Genomic DNA, 19,657 nt, shown 5'->3' with positions numbered 1-19,657 from the left:
AACTGCAGACAGGAGTCTGCAGGGCTGCACACCTAGGCATCCCCCCTCCCAACCCCAGGAGCTGGGCCTGGTGAGTGCCCGATTTCAGGGCACCTCCTTGTCACGCCTCCTCAGAGGATGCCGGGCTGCTTATGGACCTCTCCTGTTCCTGTCTGTCCTTCTCTGTGTCCTTCCTGTTGGCAGTGACACTCAAGAGTAATCTCTCCGCTACTGCTATCTTTCAACATCATCCCACCCCACTGCTAAGAATTTGGTATTTGCCTGCAATCCCAGTTGCCCAGTCAGAATAGCACCCAGTCTGGTAAATTCAGGTATCTCGAGGTCTTAGGGGATTTTATTTTAAGTAGTGAATCTCATGATAGGAACAGATAAGGATTGAATCACTAATACTAGAATCATGAGCACAGGTGGAGGAAGTAAGTGTGAGCAGGTGGTATTTCCATTGCTTATTAAATCACAACAGGTGTGAATGTTTATTTGGTTGAGAGGGTACTTAGTGCACCCCCAACTATGTACAAAAATGTGCTTCCACAGGCTTGCCATCATGCCTGAAACTTTTAGCACTCAAGACTTCATCACTCGGGGAAAGGCATCCAACTCTAGGAATCCTGTTTTGAATTGTATATTTCCATGGGAGAGGCAACATATTAGGCCATTATCATCACTTCCCCTGCCTCAAAATCATTATCACTTTTGAATAAGCTGGCTTGTCAGTTACTAAGCTAGGCACCGCAGGAATGAGTCAGCAGACAGGTCAGTTCTGATGGAGATTAAGGTTGGGTCTAGAACTGTGCTGTCCAGTGGAAATGCAATTCGAGTCACATAGCAACCTGCAGCCATTGGCTACCATACTGGACCGTGCAGGTCTAGAGCAAGGACATGACTAGGGAGACAGGCCTGGGAGGGGACGGTGTGGTGTGAGAAGCTGAGGGACCCTGCTGATCTCTGAAAGGGTGGAGAGTTGGGTGGGCAATGTTCGAGACTTGAGGCATTTGTCTACTTGCTAGGGAGCTGGACGTGAGTGAGCCTTCGCCCACCAAGGAGATGGATTGAGGTTTCACACTCACCCAGTAGCTAAACATGACGGGAACCGTGGAAAGGGCTTGCACGGTCACTCCTAGACACAGACACAAAGGCAAAGCTAATGAGAAGAATGGCCCGGGCACTCCGACATTTCCCAGGGCTGAGGAGCCCAGCAAGTCTCCGTCCCACCGTCTTTCCTCTCTCCCCTCCCTCGCTGCTTCTCCCTGTCCCCCTTCTCGCAGGGTCTCTGTCCCAGGCTTCCCTCATCCCTCGGCGTCAGTTCTAAGGAGAGGAGTAAAGGCTGGACAGAAGTGAGATCATTCAAGAAAAACTAAAAAGCAATTTTTCAAAGGTGTTTTCCAACCCTCCTTCCTGTGAAGTTTTATTTAAGCAAGACATTTCCCAATCAATTTTTTTAGGGCTTTTCATCTTAGGTCATGCATGACAGACTGTATTTCTCAGGCACCTTCCTGGCCCCTTTAATTCATCTCCTAAGTGAGCATGGGTAGAGTCCCACTGTCTGGAATGCCCAGAATGAGACCCTGAGTGTGGTTCCAGAATCCAGCATCCAGGTTGCCTACAATCTCTTATCTTCACACTTCTGGAGCTGGGTTATCAGGAGAGATGCTGCCAAAGCAATGGTGGCTCTTCTTTCCCTCGTGCCCACGTCCAACCCAGCAGCAAGGCCTGTTAGCTCTACTCCAGTTCCTTTCATGTGCTCACCTCTCCCCATCTCCTGCCACTGCCTGGTCCAAGCCACCAGTATTTCCTACGTGGACCACTGCAGAAGCTTCTGAGCTGGTCTCCGACTACCACTCTTGTCCTCTTACAGTTTGTTCTACACTTGGAAGCCAGGGTAAGGGTTAAAACTTAGATCAACTCACTACCTTGCTCAAAACTTCCAAGCACTTTTCATCACATTCAGAGTAAACTCCAAACTTGAACACGGTCTATAAGGCTCCGTCTCTCCTGGGAGCTCACGTTGAGCTTCATAGACCTCCTGCCTGTTCTTTGGAGTGCTTTCCTGCCCCAGGACCCTTGCACTGCTGTTCCATCTGCCTGGAATGCCCTCCTTATGGCTCATCACAGGACGAGCTCCTTTTTACCGTAAGGTATCCGTTCAAATGTCAGATCCTCAGAGAGGCCTTCCCCAACTCCATCCACTCTCTATCCCATTGTTCTGTTCCTTTCCTTTTCTGATAACTTATTACAGTCTGTCATGACTGTGGTTGTTTATCCTGTGCCGTGCCCTACTTGAATTTCAACACCACATGCACCTGTCTGTCCATGTTCTATCCTTAACATACCCAATATATGAATAAATAAATCATTGTTTAGTGAGGACTAGACACTACAGCGTTTGATTAGAGAGCATTGTTGAACATTGTCACAGATATGATTTGTATTCAGTGATTAGTATACAACAGATAAATGCCGTTCAATTGTAAAATCTTTACATTTACACAAATGCTTTTTCTTACATTACTGTATTTCATTTTATAGATTAGATCACATGGCCTGCAAGTGGTGGGATGAGGCTGCTGTCCAGCCTTGCACCTTCTGTATACCCCAGTGGCCATCACTTGTCACCATATTTTATATTAACATAGTAAATTGCATTCTTTATGTGTTGGTTGATTTGGACACATGTTCTTTGGTTCCTGGGAATCCAGAGGGGAAGAAAACAAGTCTAACCCAATGAGAGCTGATTGTTTTTAAAGTGGTGTTTAACAGTTTGGCAATAGCACAGTGTTCCCCAGACTCACCTGCTGAGTAAAATGGCTATAGGGGCCAGGGGGTGGAGGGAAGAGAACATTGTAAAAACAAATTCCTAGGCCCTCCTTTGGAAACTGTGACTCAATGGATGGGGTGTTAATAAACACCCCAGGCAGGTCTCATCCTGAGGGAGGCTTGGGAAAAGCTCCCTTGGGAAAAGTGATGGCATGAGAGAGACAGTCCTAGGTATAATTCTAGCTCTGCCATTTACTGCTGTGTGATCCCGAGCAAATCACTTCACCTCCTAATACCCCTCAGGTGGCACTAGGTACAACCATGCCTGCACATAGAGATGTGATGAAGTAAACCAGGGACTGCAATTACATATTTCTTCCTGTGAAGATGGCATGGCTTGCTGGAACCTTCTGTGCTGTGCCTTCATCATTCTTTCACCTCGGCAGAGGCAGTAGGATGCACCTGTTAAGCACTTGGATCCAGACTGCCGGGGTTCAAATCTCGGCTTTCCCCCCTACAAGTTGTGCGATCTTGGACAAATTGCTTAACCTCTGTTCCTCAGTTTCTTCATCTGTAAAATGGGCATAATAATAGACGCCACCTACGATGGTTGTTATAGGAATTGAGTTAATACATGTCAGGTGCTGAGAACAGTACCTGGCACAAAGAAAAATGCTCAGCAAGGGTTAGACTTGACTGACCTCTTAAGGATAGCTGTGGAATGAAACAAACAACAAAAACCAAAGGAGACACTCTTCACCTAAACTGCAGTCGTGAGCAATGGTTCTGACACCAGTCATCTGAGTCTCCTTTCCACTAGTTTTCTACTTGAGAGGTGGGAGCTGCTTGTGCTTCACATTTAGAGTAAGACCTTTGCTGTCTTTGCTGTCAGTCTGAAAAGCTGTTCTCTCTCAGTGCCCCTACCACCCCCGTTCTAGTACATGGGGCATATATACTATGTTCTATGGAATGGTCTACAGAAGTGCTTCAGGCTTTCCGCAAAGTTCAATTTGAATGCAATTTAGATGTACTTTTAATTATTTAAAAAAATCTATAAAGCAATATCTAGCCTAAAGTAGCTATACCAAATTCTAACATGCCAGAGACCACCTCCTTATTTGGGGCTGATATCTATGAACTTGTTTTATGCAGACCTTGGAATAAAATGTCTCCTGCCATCTCTGTGTGTATTTTTTGAACTTCTTATACATTTGTCCTTGGTTAGGAAGGTGGTAGTTCTAAAGGGCTCTTTTATTTGTGTGTGTGAATTGTTTGTTTTCTGGATTAAATCTAGACCACTGATGTCAAAATTTAGGCCTGATAGTGTTGTCATGGGGAGTTCCCCATCACAGTCTCTGGGCAGATCCCACGCGTGTTCAGCAGGCTGGGTTCTCTCACTGGAGCACGCTCTCCTTGGTGGCACGGTCAATCAGGTAGTAACAAGTGAAAGTACAATGCGTCTGTCATGTCACATTTTTATTTTACTATTTTATTATGTTTTATTTTGTTTTATCTTATCCCCTACCCATCATACCATATTTTAGATAGGCTTTCATAATTCTTTTAAATTATGGGGATTTGTTTGATTTTAAAATATGGGATGAGGAATGCAAGCAGTTCTTAGAAATGGTTAGTGACTCAGCTTGGAAACAAAAATTTCCTCATTCTCCCCTTTCGAATTTCTGGCTTGGTTTCATTGTAGAGTATTCTGAGATTACATGATTAACTTTTTTGTAAACTGCTCCCGTTTCCACCCCTTATGTGTCAGTGGGGACATTCTGTGTACTGTGCACCAAAAGAAACTACAGAAAGAAATCGGATCCTGAATCTGACTAACCAGGCACTTGGCATCCTTAATCTGTGAACTCTTATTTTTACTGTTTTAATTGGCTCTATAATAAGTAAATACTATGCAGTTGAACTTAAAATGTGTTTAAATAATACAGCATTCTACTTTAAAACGGTATACCTAATTTCAAAGAATTTTAAATCCACACTCTAAAAACAATCACTGTGGAAGGTGCCATCCCTCCCCCAGTGAAGCTGGAACAGCCTGGCTTGGAGGATAAAAGGAGATGTCATCACATAAATCACCTAAAGTGGTCAACAGACTTTAGCGGTAGACATGCCTCTTACATCAGATGCAAACATTGGTAGTGTTTCTCATTGGAAGTACCTGTTTGGTCCATTTCTCTAAGGCGAACTTCTGGGTCCCAGCAGTTCTCTTGGACCACTCTGAAGACCTTTCCATCTTTCAGCATCTTTGCTTCTCCCTGAGTCAGAAAACTCACATCAGCATCAAAGGTGACCTAAGCTTACTTAGATTAATCCTTCCTTGTATGCTTTGGAACGTGGTTCTCCCCTAACCTTTTTAGGGTTTTTTTACTTAATCCTCGAAGAAGTAGAAATCTGTTTATTTAACAGAACTCAACTTTTTGTCCTTGTGCCTTAATATTGGCTTGGATTTGAAGGGGTGTGCTCTGTGGTTGTCAGTGGCTGGACACAGAGAGAACAAGGTCATGGTCATGGCCTTTTGGGACTACACAGCTGAGGATTGTGTAAGTCACCTTGCCAGAACCTCTGGCTCCAAGACCCAAGAGGATAGCCCAGCATCTGGAAAACTCTAGATTCATAACATTTTAGAATTGAAAGGACCTCTGAGATAGACCATCTAGTCCAACCCTCTTGTTTTATAGAGAAGCAACAGATGGATAGTGAGAGTAAATAATTTGTCTAGCAGAGCAGGGCCCACTGATGTCAACACCTGCAGGAGGAGGCAGGCCATGCAGTGAATCAGTCTAGCAGCATACGTGAAATTTGGTTCTGAGCTGCTACCTCTACCAGGCATCATGCCTGCCTTGTACACTACCTTTTAATTCTCAGTGCGGGGGTGGGGAGGTGCAAACTAAGTGTCTGTGTGGAGCATGGCAGCGGCCTCTTAATTGGGCCTCCTGTTGCTGATCCCTAAAGAAAAGGGAAAAGTTCTGATCCAGGTCCCTGAAATCAGACTGCTAAGGTTCAAATCCCTGTTCTGCCACTTACTGTGTCACCATGAGCAAGTTAAACAACATCTCTGAGCCTCAGTTTTCTCAGTTTTTTTTTTCAATTTATAAAACAAATATTTATGTGGCACCTAAGGTGGGCAATATACTTTCTCTGACTGATGTAAAACTTTAAGGATATATAGTTGAGGAAAAAAGACAAGTTAGTAATCTGCCACCAGAAAATTAGGTCATAAGCATGGAGATTGGAAAGACTGTGAGAAAAGGAAGAAATTAAGGCACAGATTCCCATCCACAGAGACAAAGAACAGAGTACTTGAGCTGGCTGAGCAGAGGTTCCATAATCCAAAGGTTATTATTAATATTATTTGTAGATATTAATATTTTATTATTATTTTAAAATTTATTGATGTGTAGTTTGGTTTTTTTTGGTTTTTTTTTTTTGGCTGCACCGTGTGGCATGTGGGATCTTAGTTCCCTGACCGGGGATTGAACCTGTGCCCCTTGCATTTGGAAGCACAGAGTCTTAACCACTGGACCACCAGGGGAGTCCCCTATTGATGTATAGTTGATTTACAATGTTGTGTTAATCTCTACTGTACAGCAAAGTGATTCAGTTATATATACATTCCTTTTCATATGCTTTTCCATTATGGTTTATCACAGGATATAATTCCCTGTGCTATAAAGTAGGACCTTGTTGTTTATCCATCCTATATGTAATAGTTTGCATCTACTAATCCCAAACTCCCAATCCATCATCCTTCTCCCACCCCACCTCCTCCTTGGCAACCACAAGTCTGTTCTCTCTGTGTGTCTGTTTCTGTTTTGTAGACAAGTTCATTTCTGTCATATTTTAAATCCTACATATAAGTGATATCATATGATATATGTCTTTCTTTCTCTGACTTACTTCACTTAGTATGATCATCTCTAGGTCCATTCATGTTGCTGCAAATGGCATTATTTCATTCAGATGTTATTATTATTATGCTCTGCAGTGACGTTGTATTTGGAAATCTGAATATCTTTCTCTCTCTGTTATTTAAATTTGAAGTATCCGTGCTGGACTCCTTGGATCTTCTGGAGGAGTTGGCATAACTGGGGCACAGCCTTCTTCTCTCAACCAGGCTTCGTTGGAGTGACAGGTCAGTGGTTGCTTTTGGGAGGAAAGAAGATTCTTGGTTCTTCAGTTACCCTGCTTTCATTGCAGCCTCTTCAGCTCCATGAGGAGGTATTGCTTCCAGCTTACCACCCAGCATACAAGGCACTCATACATTGAATTTGGACTGCTTTTGGCCCAGAGAACAAGACGGGTGGGAGAGAGTCCTGGTCAGAGTCAATAATGACGGCTTACTTTAAATCATTTTGGCAGATGGCACAGATTAGTTCAAACTCATCCCATTTAGCCATGGCTCCATGGCTTCTTCTGCTTTGTGACATCAAATATCTGTGGAGTCTCAGACTCTGTCCCGCTAGCTGTTCTGTCTAGAAACTTCTGAGTTTGGGCTCATTTTTAAGATAGTTATAATAATATGACTTACCTTAAAGGGATCTTGTGAGCATGAAATGGGATAATCTTTATAAAGCACTTAGTAGAGTGTCTGACACATGTTGAGTGTTAGTTATCCTTAGTATTAATGATGTATGGTTAATTAGAGACTGGCTGTCTCCCGACATTCCCTTGCTTAAGGACACATGACCTCTGGTGGTGCTTCAGAGCCTCAAGATTGCCCTTGGGCCCTACGTGATGGCCGTGTAAGCGTGTGGTGATCAAAGGCCTTGAGTTGTGCTTGATGGAGTTCTCTGCAGTCCTCCTCTTCCTCTTGGCTTGCGCTCAGGTCTTGCTACAGCTTCCTCCTTTATCCTTCTGATCCAAGGACTAGACCTTCCCCATCTCCTTCATGGACGAGGCCGAGCACTTTTCACCTTGAAGTGCGGCAGCCTGTGCACATCTCCCAAGCATGAGCAAGCCCTCACATCCATGTTTTCATTGCTCACAGACTGGGGAATAGGTCAGTAAGCAAGTGACTTGTGTAACTATGACAGGTATCTACACCCAGGCAGAGCCGAGTCTCTGAGATCAGGACATCAGGATTGATTTGCCTCAGTTCTGATTCTTTGCTGACAATGACAGCACCTGAACCACCTTCCTAGATTGGAGACTCTCCTGCAAGAGTACTGGTAGAGGTAGGGCCCAGCCTCCCTCTACTAAAACCCAAATACTTGCTCTCCTTGTCTCAAACTTGACAGATCAGTGCTTGGTTGTGAATCAAAATCAAGTGATGCAAAAAGACAAGAACAGTTGAGTTTATGCTGCCGGTATTGATTCCAGCAGTGGCCATGAGCTATGTCCATTGGCAGTGGTGCTGGTGGCAGTGTCCTAACCGGGCTGTACCTGTGGCATGGCCTTGGCCGTGGCTTCAATCACCTGCACATTTGAGTGTGGTTCCCTAAACATTTTGTAATTCTTGAGGGGCTTAAAATACTTTCAACAAATTCCTTTTCTGCTTAAACTAACCATTCTTTGTTTCTTTTGTTTGCAAGCAAGGGTGCTGATAGTGAATGCACAAATAGAATATAGGAACACATCTTTTTATTTGTGAAGGGAGTAGAGAGGGGTGGTGGTAAAAGAGAAAAAGTTGACAAACAAACTTTCATTTGGCAATTAGAAGTTTTTTCTTTTGCTTCTTACTAGGAAAGCTTAATTACCATAAAATACGCAGTGTAGCAGAGTGCTGAGAGCCTGGTCTCTGCATTTCAATAGATAGGGGCTTAAATCTCATTAAATTACTTACTAGCAGTCTAACTGGCTAAGTTACAGCCCTTCTGAGTTTAACCTTCACTTTTTCTGTCTGTAAAATGTGGACCGTTTTATTTGTCATGCTTGTAGCCACCCAGCATCCTTGGAACACTTCCTATATGCGAAGATATTTTCACATTATGATTCCCCCTTCCTGAGGGGGAATTCAGAATTCACTTTCCCAGCTCCCCTTGTAGCAGGGGCACTGGCATGTGCTCTAGGCTCTGCCGATCAGAAGACCCCACGTGTGACTTTGATTTGGAAGTGAGCCCTGTGAGGAAGCAGAGACTCTGCAGAATCCAGTCTTTTAATAAGGGGTGTTGCCTGAGGTGTCAGACGTGGCTGGAGCAGAAGCTGCAGTGCTCTGCCCTCCAATGTCAGCATCGTCAGCATGAGCTTCCTGTCTCACAGCCTTGCTAGAACAGGTCCCCGGCCAGGTATTGGGCATTGTTTCTGTTAGCACAGCCTCTGAGCTTGATCTCTGGCCCTCCCAGAAAGCCTGTGAGCTGTTTCTCTAATTAAACTAGCTAGAGTGGATTCTGCTGTTTGCAACTAAGAACACAGAATGATACAGAAGTTTCAATACTAGAATGTTTGTAGAGAACTTAGTACAGTCCAGAGAGCTTGCTTAATGAATGATGGCCAGATTTTGTTTTCGTTTTTTGTTTTTTTGAATTTTATTTTATTTATTTTTTTATACAGCACGTCCTTATTAGTTATCTATTTTATACACATCAGTGTATTCATGTCAATCCCAATCTCCCAATTCATCACACCCCCACCCCCACCCCCACCCCTACCCCTTGACCCCCTTGGTGTCCATACATTTGTTCTCTACATCTGCATCTCAATTTCTGCCCTGCAAACCGGTTCATCTGTACCATTTTTCTAGGTTCCACATATATGCGTTAACATACGATATTTGTTTTTCTCTTTCTGACTTACTTCACTCTGTATGACAGTCTCTAGATTCATCCAATGGCCAGATTTTACCATATACTATCAATGGCAAGGGAGGAAATTGGGTTTCTCTGGGAGGTGCACAAGTAAGTTTTGGTTTCAGACAAAGCAGAACGTGTTAAAACAGAAACGGATCATTTCTTTAGTTCAACTCTTGCATTTACCATTGAGTCCATGAGATGCGGTGGTATAGAGCTTAGCTGCTATAGAGCTCTTAGTGGTATAGAACTGGGAAAAGAATCCAGGTTCATGAAGCCATTATTCCACCCTGTCTGGCTGATATTTGGTAATTGCTGTCTATCTAGTAAGCAAATGTTAATTACTATAATTTCCTAAGGAGTCCAGTCTTTTGGGGGGTTGCCCTAATTATGTTGCAGGAGAATCAGACTTACTAAACTTTTCACTCCACACCCTTTATGCTGGATCCATCGTAAGGCAAATGAATGACAGCAACTGTCAGGGGAGCTCTTTCTCAGTGAAAATTACCACAGGGCAGCTGTGCCCCAATAGGCTCCCAGTTCGGACGCGCAGGCTCAGGGGCCATGGCTCACGGGCCCAGCCGCTCCGCGGCATGTGGGATCTTCCCAGACCGGGGCACGAACCCGTGTCCCCTGCATCGGCAGGGGGACTCTCAACCACTGCACCACCAGGGAAGCCCTCTCTTTGCTTTTTCAACCAGTATTTTGGGACCTGACAGTTATTGTGGAGAATCAATTCTTGATCCCTCTCACATGATATTTAGGAACCCAGGATCCCCGCAGGGATATAAATGGGCCTCAGAAGTCAGCACTTGCTGCTAGGGGAGGGACTGGGGGGTCACGTAGGTTCTGTTTTTAACATTGATCCCAACATCAACCAAGATCTTAAACTTAACTAATAATCAAGTAATTGGAGCAAGCTGCTCTAAATTATTTCAACTCAGAAACAAATTGTTTTTTTATAAACTCTTGAAAGAAAATCAAGGGTTCTTTTTGTTATTTTTAGTTTAATTAAAGAATTCTCCAACCATCCATCGCCACCCAGATAACTCATTTCAAATATGCCTCTAATGTTTTTTAAGCCAGAACAGCATGGGGTAGTAGAAGTCATGATAACTACAGCGGTCAGGAAACCTGGATCCTATGTGTAAATCACTTACCCTTAAAGTCCTGCTTTATTTCCAGGGAAGCCCACTTCGAATGACTGACTGCCACAGAGATGTAAAGGCCCCTCTTCCTTGCCCTCACCCCCCAACTTGGGACAACTCTGGAGGTTAGCTTTAGAGCTTTTTGTAGGGTCAGCTGAGGCCTCCACTGAGACTACATCACAGCTCGACATTGCCCTCTGTTTTATCCTGCTTCCTTCTTTTCCTTTTCAGTGATGTCCACTCTAAGAGCACTTCCTGATAAACCTTCTGCATGCTCATCTCTATCTCAGAGTCTGATTCCCAAGGAACTTCACTTCTGACACTTCTGATTCTTAAGTTCTAGTTCTAATACTATCTGCAAATGAGTTCAAATATGGCTGGTATTTCAAATGTCTGGTATCGTGTATCATTAAAAATGTATTTTATGGAATTAACCATATGATACAGCAATCCCACTCCTGGGCATATATCCGGACAAAACTATAATTCAAAAAGATACACGCACCCCTATGTTCATAGCAGCACTATTCACAATAGCCAAGACATGGAAACAACCTAAATGTTCATTGACAGATGAATGGATAAATAAGATGTGGTATATATATACAAAGGAATACTACTCAGCCATAAAAAAGAATGAAATAATGCCATTTGCAGCAACATGGATGCAACTAGAGATTGTCATACTAAGTGAAGTAAGTCAGGCAGAGAAAGACAAATACCATATGATATCACTTATCTGTGGAATCTAAAATATGACACAAATGAACCTATCTACAAAACAGAAACAGACTCACAGACATAGAGATCAAACTTGTGGTTTCCAAGGGGTAGGGGAGGTGGGGGAGGGATAGACTTGGAGTTTGGGGTTAGTAGATGCAAACTATTACACACAGAATGGATAGACGACAAGGAAAAAACTAGCACAGAGGGAAAAAAGAAAAAATGTATTTTAAAATTCAGTATTTCATATCAGATTCCATTCTCCTCCCCCTGCCCCCAGTCCCCACTCAGGCTCTCCCTCTAGACCATGCAAGCTGCCAGGCTGGTTGGACTTGAGGTACAAAGGTGGCAGAAATGGCCCAGACACTGTCACCAGGAAGCAGCCTCTCTCCCACATGACGAGGTTCTGAAGGACAGCTCCACGGAGGCTCTATTACAACCACCTCCAGCTCTATTCACTCAGCCTACTGCTCTCTCCCCCAGATCTGCTTGTCCTCCTGGCTTGGCCGCTTCTGTCCTTTGATATCAGCATTATCTTTCTCATCCCTCTGAGACTACATCATTTTCTCACTTCCCTCGGCTTGACGTGTCACCATCCCATCCATTTCCCAATGCCGTTAATTCTGTCTCCAGAATGGACGCTGCAAGGGCCCACTTCTCTCCATCTCCACTGCTCCAGCTCTGGTCCAAGCCCCATACTCTCTCACCTGGACGACTGCTCCAGCCTCCAGCCTCCAGCCTCATCTCTTGCTGCTTTCACTCTTGCTCCCCTCCAGCCCAGTCTCCACAAAGCAGCCAAGTAAACTCTTAAAACCCTAAATCAGATCTTGCTACCTCTGCCGCTTAAAACTCATGATCGATTCTTGTTGCTCTGAGGTGAAATCCAAACTCCTTAACCTGGCCTAAGACCCTTCATCATCCAACCCCTGCCTACCTCCGCAGCTTCATCCCACGCCTACACCTTTATAAGCAGGCGCTTTATTAACCCTTTTCAGAATATTCTAAGTATGCTGTTTGTTTTCTGTTTGGAACCTGATTGACTTAGCTAAAAGATATGTACATACACATATTAAATAATACTATGTCCTTTTTAATACTATGTCCTTTTTCATAGGTGCTTGTATGTAAAAGTAAAATCACAGGAAAAGGTCTGCAAAGATACCCACCAAACTGTTAATAGGAATTACTTTTGAGCATGGGGAGGGCTGATCCAAGGGAACTGCAGCTTTATCTTCAATAGCTTAAATTTAAAAAGGAGAATTTATTTGACAGCCTTATTTTTTTAAAGTGCCTTAAATCAAGAAAGGTTTCATTTGATTTTGTCCTTTTTTTGTATGAATGTTATATTTGCATTGCAAATGGGACTCTTTCTCAGTTCATGTAGTTAATTCATATAATAAATGCATGTAAAATGAGAAAAATAAATAAAAAATAGAAAGGAGAATTTATTCAGATTCTACATATGTAATGGAAAGTTAAGCTTAAAAATAAAAACAGGAGATGAGGATATTGGACTAGAGGAATGGCTTTCAATCGATTTTGGCTGCGACCCCACGTTAAAAAATATATTTTCCATTGTGACCCACTGCATCTGTATAGATCTATTAGGGCTGGCCAAAAAGTTCGTTCGGGCACATTGTTCTGGAAGAAGACGAACGAACTTTTTGGCCAATCGAAGATTTATACAGATACAAACTGAGACAAAAGTTTGATGAAGCAATACTTACTCTTACCATGAACAATACATTCTGCTATTTTCTTTTGTAATCTATTTTATTTTTAAAGCTGTCCTAACCCACTGAATTGATATTATGACTCACTGTTGGGTTGCAGCCCGTATTGTCAAACACTGGACTAGATGCTCCCTAGTCCTACAGTCCTATGATTCTTTATCTTCATGAGAATTGCCCCCGCCTTGGCCTTCCCACCCCCTTGAATTCCCTTACTATTTATTTTCTCTTTTGCTCGGCACAAAATTGTCACTATCTGCATGTTCTTTATTCATTTGAGTGTCTTCCTGGCTCCGCAGTGAGAGGGAAATCATGTTTTAGAGCAGGAACATGATGATCGAAGATCACACATAATAGTGTGTCTGAAAATGCTAAGTGTGATGGAAATGGCGTGTGTGTGTGTCTTTGTATTTCAAGGGCCTGAAGAACACTCAGTCGATGTTTCTAGATGCTGCTGACCCATGGATTTGAACTAGGTCCTGTGTCTGGCCTCCTTTAAATGCTGTTGGGTGTTCCTGCCATCAGCACTCAATTCTGCCGCCACCCCATGTGGCTCCTGAGAGGAGGCCGTACATACTTTTATGAATCTTCGACCAAATTATAAATATTCAACCAAGGACAAATGTTGTTTTTCAGTTCTGAACAAGGCTTTACCATGGCAAACAAATACCCCTTGTTTCATTCCAAAAGCACTGAAAAACCAAAGATTAAGACGAGAAACAAATAGGGCAGACCAGAGAAGTGTATTGCAAAGACCTTTCAGAAAACAGGAATCTCTGAGGTAAATCATTCATGGGGGACAGAAAAGATTTGTTCACCAAAGGGATACAGGAGAATGAAAAGAAATTTCTACCCCAAAGTGCTGGATTTTCTCATTGCTCTTAGCTGAATTTGCATATTTGTATATATTTGCATGTTGTTTTCCAGTGACTGTGATCCCTGACCACTGTAATTAGGTAAATACCAATTTGGTTCTGTTTTGGTTTGTTTTGTTTCTGAAACAGAGGAAAGGAAAGTGTCACTGTTTTGTTTTATAAGACTACTGTTATATCCAGTTTTGCTGGAAATATCAGGTAATAGATTTGACTGGAAATATTTTCATTCTTGGATTTTTTTTGTTTGTTCTGGGTTTTTTTTTTTTTTTTAGATTTGCTGTTAAGTTTTTGCAGTCTCTTTGACACAGAAGCAAGGATGAAATGAAGGCCATTCAAATCCAGTGTCAAGGTTACAAACTGCAGCCTGGGACAGGGAGTAAAAAAAAAAAAAAAAAATTACAGGCTGCCCATCCCTGCACTTGGGGCTTCCTAGTGGCCTTGTCATCATCTCCACTCAGCTTGCCTTCTCTTTTGGGGAGACTTGAGGCCAGCTTAGATCATCAGCTCCCGGGCTAGGAACTGACACTTTTCATGGGAGAAGTGCAGCCCAGTGTCTAAATTGGCACTTAGTGGGTGGCCTTTGATGAAAGTGAAAATGGGCTGCTCCAGAGATTCTGATGTTTAAAAAACTCTAATGATTTCCCACTGCCTTCAGGATCAAGTACAAAGGCCTAAACTCATCCTCCAAGGCCCTGTCTGATGAGGCTTCTGCCTACCTCTCCAGCTTCTTCCCACCACTTTGTGCCCCAAACTCTTAACTGCCTCTATCCATCCTCCACAGATCAGACAAGGTGACCTTTTTCAGCCGCTAAGACCCTCCGAAGAATTTGCATTACATTGAGAATAAAACCCGGCCTCCTTAGCACGTGCTACAAGTCGCTCCATGATATGGCCCCTGCCTACTTGGTTTCCTTCCATCTCCCCCTTTCACCACATCTCAGCCAAACTGCCCTCCTTCCTGTTCCTTGAACACAGCTCTTCCTCATATGGCGGGCTTTGCAACTGCTATTCCCTCATCCAGGGATGCTCTTCCAGGCTTTTCCTTCTCATCCTCTAAGTCTTTGCTAGCTCCCCGACCAGCCAGCCCAGATGCATCTCCCCAGTCATTCCCTGTTCCAGCACTGTTTTTTATTTCATTCTCTGAAGTGATCACGTTTGTTTGTCTCCCCCTAGAATTTGAGCACCGCAAGGGCAGGGGGTATGTCTGTCTTGTTCACCAGCATATTCCGCGTGTCTAGACTGGTGGGCCTGGCATCAAATAGGTGTCGATAAAAATCAGTGAGTGAGTGAGTGAATAGAGCCAGTGGTTTTCAAACTTGAGTGAACATCAGAACCAGCTGGAGGCTTGTCAAAACTCAGATTGCTGGGCTTCCCTGGTGGCGCAGTGGTTGAGAATCTGCCTGCCAATGCAGGGGACACGGGTTCGAGCCCTGGTCTGGGAAGATCCCACATGCCGCGAAGCAACTAGCCCCATGAGCCACAACTACTGAGCCTCCGCGTCTGGAGCCTGTGCTCCGCAACAAGAGAGGCCGCGATAGTGAGAGCCCTGCGCACCGTGATGAAGAGTGGCCCCTGCTTGCCGCAACTAGAGAAAGCCCTCGCACAGAAACGAAGAGCCAACACAGCCCAAAATAAATAAATAAAATTTTTTTTAAAAAAAGGCAAAATTCCTTTAAAAAAAAAAAAACTCAGATTGCTGGCCCTATCCTCAGCGTTCCTGATTTGGTAGGTCTGAGGTGAGGCCCAAGAATTTGCCTTTCTCCCAGGTTCCCAGGTGAAATTGAACTTGCTGGTCCACAGACCACACTTTGAGAAATGCTGGTACCAGCCCCAGCCAAATGCTTGAGTTCTAGGCTTACGTATGTTTGATATCTCCAGGCCTTTGCTCCCTGTCTTTGCTTTCTAGTTTCCTTTATTCCTTGGGCAAGCCTTCACCTCTGCTTCCAGACCCAGGATGAGCATCACTTCTTCCAGGAGGCCTTCTCCAGTCCTTGGTGCCCAAGTCTACATCCTCCAGTACCTGGTGCAAAAGCTGTCCTTACCTCATCACAGTGCATTGCATTACCCCTGCATGGGCTTCCCACACCACCAGTCCTCCAAGGGGCCTTAGTCATGTCTGTGCTCCACTGGGAGCTCAGGGGGGTTCCCCACGCACTCCACGAGGGCTTGTGATGCCTCTGAAAATGAAGTCAGACCTGACCTGTGTGCAGCTCTAGATTTGCAGCTCTCTCAGGCTGAATGCTTTGCCCCAAGCCTTCTTCCTCTCACTCTTTCCTCTGACCAAACTCAACCCTTTCTAACAGTGGCTTCTTCTCCCTTTTGCCTCCAGTGTTTAATTTCTCAGCCTGTGCGCAAACCTAAACTGTTCCATTTATTTGGTCAGCTGTAATATAATGTCATAACTGTGGAGAGGGCCAGGTTGCTTCCTTGACACAGAGCAATGCTAAAATTGGTTCTAGGGCAAAAAAAAAAAAAAAGAGAGAGGGAGAGACATTTCTTAATGGCTTGTGGAATTCCAGTTTTATCTTCCTGAATGCTGTTCTTTGACGTTATCCCCATTTTTGCAAATGATTTAGAGAAACCTCAGTGCTGTCCCCTTGCCTACTATAAAGTCGATTGGAGGGCAGAAGAGTTGGGGGTTCCTAGAGGCCCGCCTGCTGGAAGGTTTCAGACTCAGGAGGTCTGTGGGTCTGAGGCATGCTCGTGCTTTGGGAGAAACTCACCTTGCCGTGGTGTTGGAGCTGCACCCAGCCTCCGTATCCGAATCTCTGTGGGGGAGAGGAAGCACAGTTAGACTGAAAGGTCAAAGCAGAGAGGACTGCAATAAAGGCGCATCCCTGGGACAGAGCATCCCAAGCTCTATCCTTTCAAGCAACACTTTCCCATTTTTCCCCACGCTCATGATCACTTATTCAACATTTATATTCAAATCAATGTTTTTTCTGAAATGTATTTATTCAGGAAGAAAATTCTCTATCATAGAAGTGCTAGTTTTACCTTTTCTCCTAATGCAGGTTGTAATTTTTAAATAAGGATGCACATTAAAAAATATTTGTGTATCACCTAAAATCCTTTCCAGGCCACTAGGAGTACAGACCGTAGGGACCACTCTTTAGGAAATACTATCTTAGAACATTAACCCTGTTCTTCAAACTGTGGTTTGCAATCTGTGAGTAGATCATGAAATCAGTTTAGTGGTTAATGACCCGGATGTTCTGAAAACATGAAATAGTACATGTAACAGATAAGGCTGGTGTCCTACCCATATTCCTTCCCCGTAGTGTGTCTGTGCACACCAGCCCTCCTTCAACTAAAAGCACTCGCATTTCTTTGACAAGATTTTCCCTTTTGCCATTGGCGCCAACTTTGATTAGGCCCTTCTAGAAGACCAGAAGTACCAGGAAATTAGTGGTGCTAATTTCCACCCCCCAAATCCCTCAGTCAACGACTGAGGGCATTTGTATATAAACTATACACACTGGTTTCCTCACCTCCTCGGGCAGGATGTCTCTGAGGTGAGGCACACATTCTACACTTCCACTGGCTGCCTTGCTTTCCCTGTCTCATTTCCCCACTCTACTGATGTTTCCTGACATCACCTCCAGAGTAAACTGTTCGCATTTGAATCCGTATCTCAGGGTCTGCTTCTTGGAAAACCCAAGTTAAGATAGTAAAGCAATGGAATGGAATGGAATGAAATAGGATAGGATAGGATAGGATAGCATAGGATAGCATAGCATAGAACAAATCTATTAGAATGGCTTCCGTGTAGTATTAGTTTCATGAAACTGTTGTTTCCATTACAGATATAAATGTTTGTACCTAGTCACAGTATGAAATATATTTCTTCTTGGGGGTCATGAATAAAAATATTTGAAAGATTCTGCCCGTGAACATAGGCATATATGACTCATGTAACTATAGGTTTTAAAATCTCATTCTTTTCATTCATTCATTCATTTGTCAAACCCTCATGGAGTCCCACCATGACCAGCCTTTCTAGGGCAGAGAAAATAGAAGTGAAGGACAGTTGCAGCCTGTGTGGAGCACAGTCTTGAGAGGGCGAGGCCAGGGTGGGTGGGTAATTGAAGAGCCTTACCATGTGTGAGGCATGCTGTGATAGAGTGACATACAGGTTCCCCGGGAGAAGTGGGGGAGGGTACTGACACACAACATGGGCCAGGTGGTGTCATGGGAGGGAGGCTGGAAAGGTAACCTGGGGTCAGATTGGAGAGGTGCTTCCAGTGTTCAGCATTTCCACGCTCCAGAGCAATGGCTCTCAAAGTGTGAAGTTAGGGGGAGGGTGTGGAGGCCAGAGATCACAGTGTAAAGGGCTCATGGACAGCTCTTGTCAGCAACAATGGGTAGAGTTAGTGAAGCTAAATATTGTGCAACTCCTCGCTTGTTGTGGTTGGATGAGACCAGGTGACCGTGGCTTGGCTCTCATGTCACAGTACAGGGACGTTGTCTTGAGGGGGTCAGGTTCTGGCAGATCCCTCTTCCTGGCTTCCCTCTCACCTGCAGACTCAGAGGGGAGGTCTGGGCCTGCAGCACAGGGGTGTTTGTGTGTCTCTATGTCTGTCCCTGCATGCTGCCCCAGTAGACTTAAGGTTTGGTCAGTTCTTTACCAGCCTTGTTCTACCTGGGCAGAAGGTCTGTTCTTGCATTCCAGCTCCAAATTGTCACATTAGCTCTGGAAGTCCACCTGCCTCCTCCCAGGTGACACTGGAGGACGTGGCTTACTAGGCTGGTCACGCAAGGGAACCTGTCCATCAGGGACCCCAGCTCCTCCTCCCGGCACCCAATTTCTCCTTCGTTGGTGCCCTCCCACCCCTTCATGCATTCAGTACCCTTGTGCTTTTCCCCTCTCTTCTCCTGGATAAAGCTGCCCAGAGTGCATGTCGGGGGATGGGGTGGAATGGCCTCAATCAGTTACACTTTAGAGTAAACCGAAATGCTCTCTTGAACCAGAAATTTACCATTGAAATCTTAATTTACTGTAAAAGGAAAGGTTTTATTTCCTTCTTTCCTTCCTTCCTCTGTTCCTTCCTTCCTCACTTTCTTTTTCTTAATTCCCTATGGAATGTTAACCCATAAGTTAGCTGGTGAGAGAAGTATTGCCCTGGGGAAGGGCAGAGAGGCAGGGAGGGGCAGAACGGAAGGATCTGGTCACACACAACAGTCCGCCTACAAGATACTTTCTTGGAGTAACTTAACATCTTGAAGCCGCTGTTTTCTTATGTGTGAAATGAGGCTCACCGCAGTCGCGGTGACATAAGGTTTTATGGGAATTGACTGAAACAATTCGAACAAAGCTATGGACACCAGACCTGGCTTACAGAAAGGGCTTCATCAATGCTAACCATGATAATGGTGGTGACAGTGGTGGGAGCAGAGGCGGTGGTGGCAGTAGTGGTGATGATGATGGTGATGACGATGGTAGGGATGGTGGCGATAGTAATGGCAGTGGTGGAAGCTATGACATGGTAGTGGTGATAGTTGCGGTAGTGCGTTTGGTGACAGTGGTGGTACCAATGATGGTGATGGTAGTGGTGGCAGGCAGTAATGGCAGTGGGGGTGGCATGGCGGTGACAGCCTCTTCCATCCTGAGGTCGTGAAATAAGGTGGACACTGGGAGCAGACACTAAGGAGTGCTGTGAAGGAAGAAGCCCTTTGTCATTCTG

General features: G+C 44.4%; 1 protein-coding gene and 1 long non-coding RNA gene across 3 annotated transcripts in view; one reads left to right on the top strand and one right to left on the bottom strand.

The window, feature by feature from the left end:
- LOC307188210 overlaps nucleotides 1-19,657 on the top strand; it is a 149,503-nt gene that overhangs the window by 69,363 nt on the left and 60,483 nt on the right. Inside the window, exon 3 of the long non-coding RNA XR_013828842.1 lies at nucleotides 6,814-6,904. This is a non-coding gene — a long non-coding RNA (uncharacterized lncRNA). The remainder of the gene's footprint in view (nucleotides 1-6,813; nucleotides 6,905-19,657) is intronic.
- The window catches only part of ACMSD (aminocarboxymuconate semialdehyde decarboxylase), a gene marked incomplete at its 3' end in the record, with an annotated part of 62,540 nt that overhangs the window by 38,419 nt on the left and 4,464 nt on the right, over nucleotides 1-19,657 (bottom strand). The window contains exons 2-4 of one of the 2 annotated variants that reach the window (XM_079925002.1): nucleotides 16,697-16,741; nucleotides 4,931-5,027; nucleotides 1,068-1,117 (exon numbers count right to left, since the gene is read on the bottom strand). In XM_079925002.1, the coding sequence (XP_079781128.1) occupies nucleotides 1,068-1,117; nucleotides 4,931-5,027; nucleotides 16,697-16,741 (192 nt within the window). Of the gene's footprint in view, nucleotides 1-1,067; nucleotides 1,118-4,930; nucleotides 5,180-16,696; nucleotides 16,742-19,657 lie in introns of those variants that run through there. The other variant, XM_079925003.1, reaches the window with a different exon arrangement.

The sequence above is a fragment of the Stenella coeruleoalba genome, assembly GCF_951394435.1.
Source record: "Stenella coeruleoalba genome assembly, chromosome: 6".
Taxonomy (NCBI): Eukaryota; Metazoa; Chordata; class Mammalia; order Artiodactyla; family Delphinidae; genus Stenella; species Stenella coeruleoalba.
This window is presented reverse-complemented; position numbering and strand designations above follow the sequence as displayed.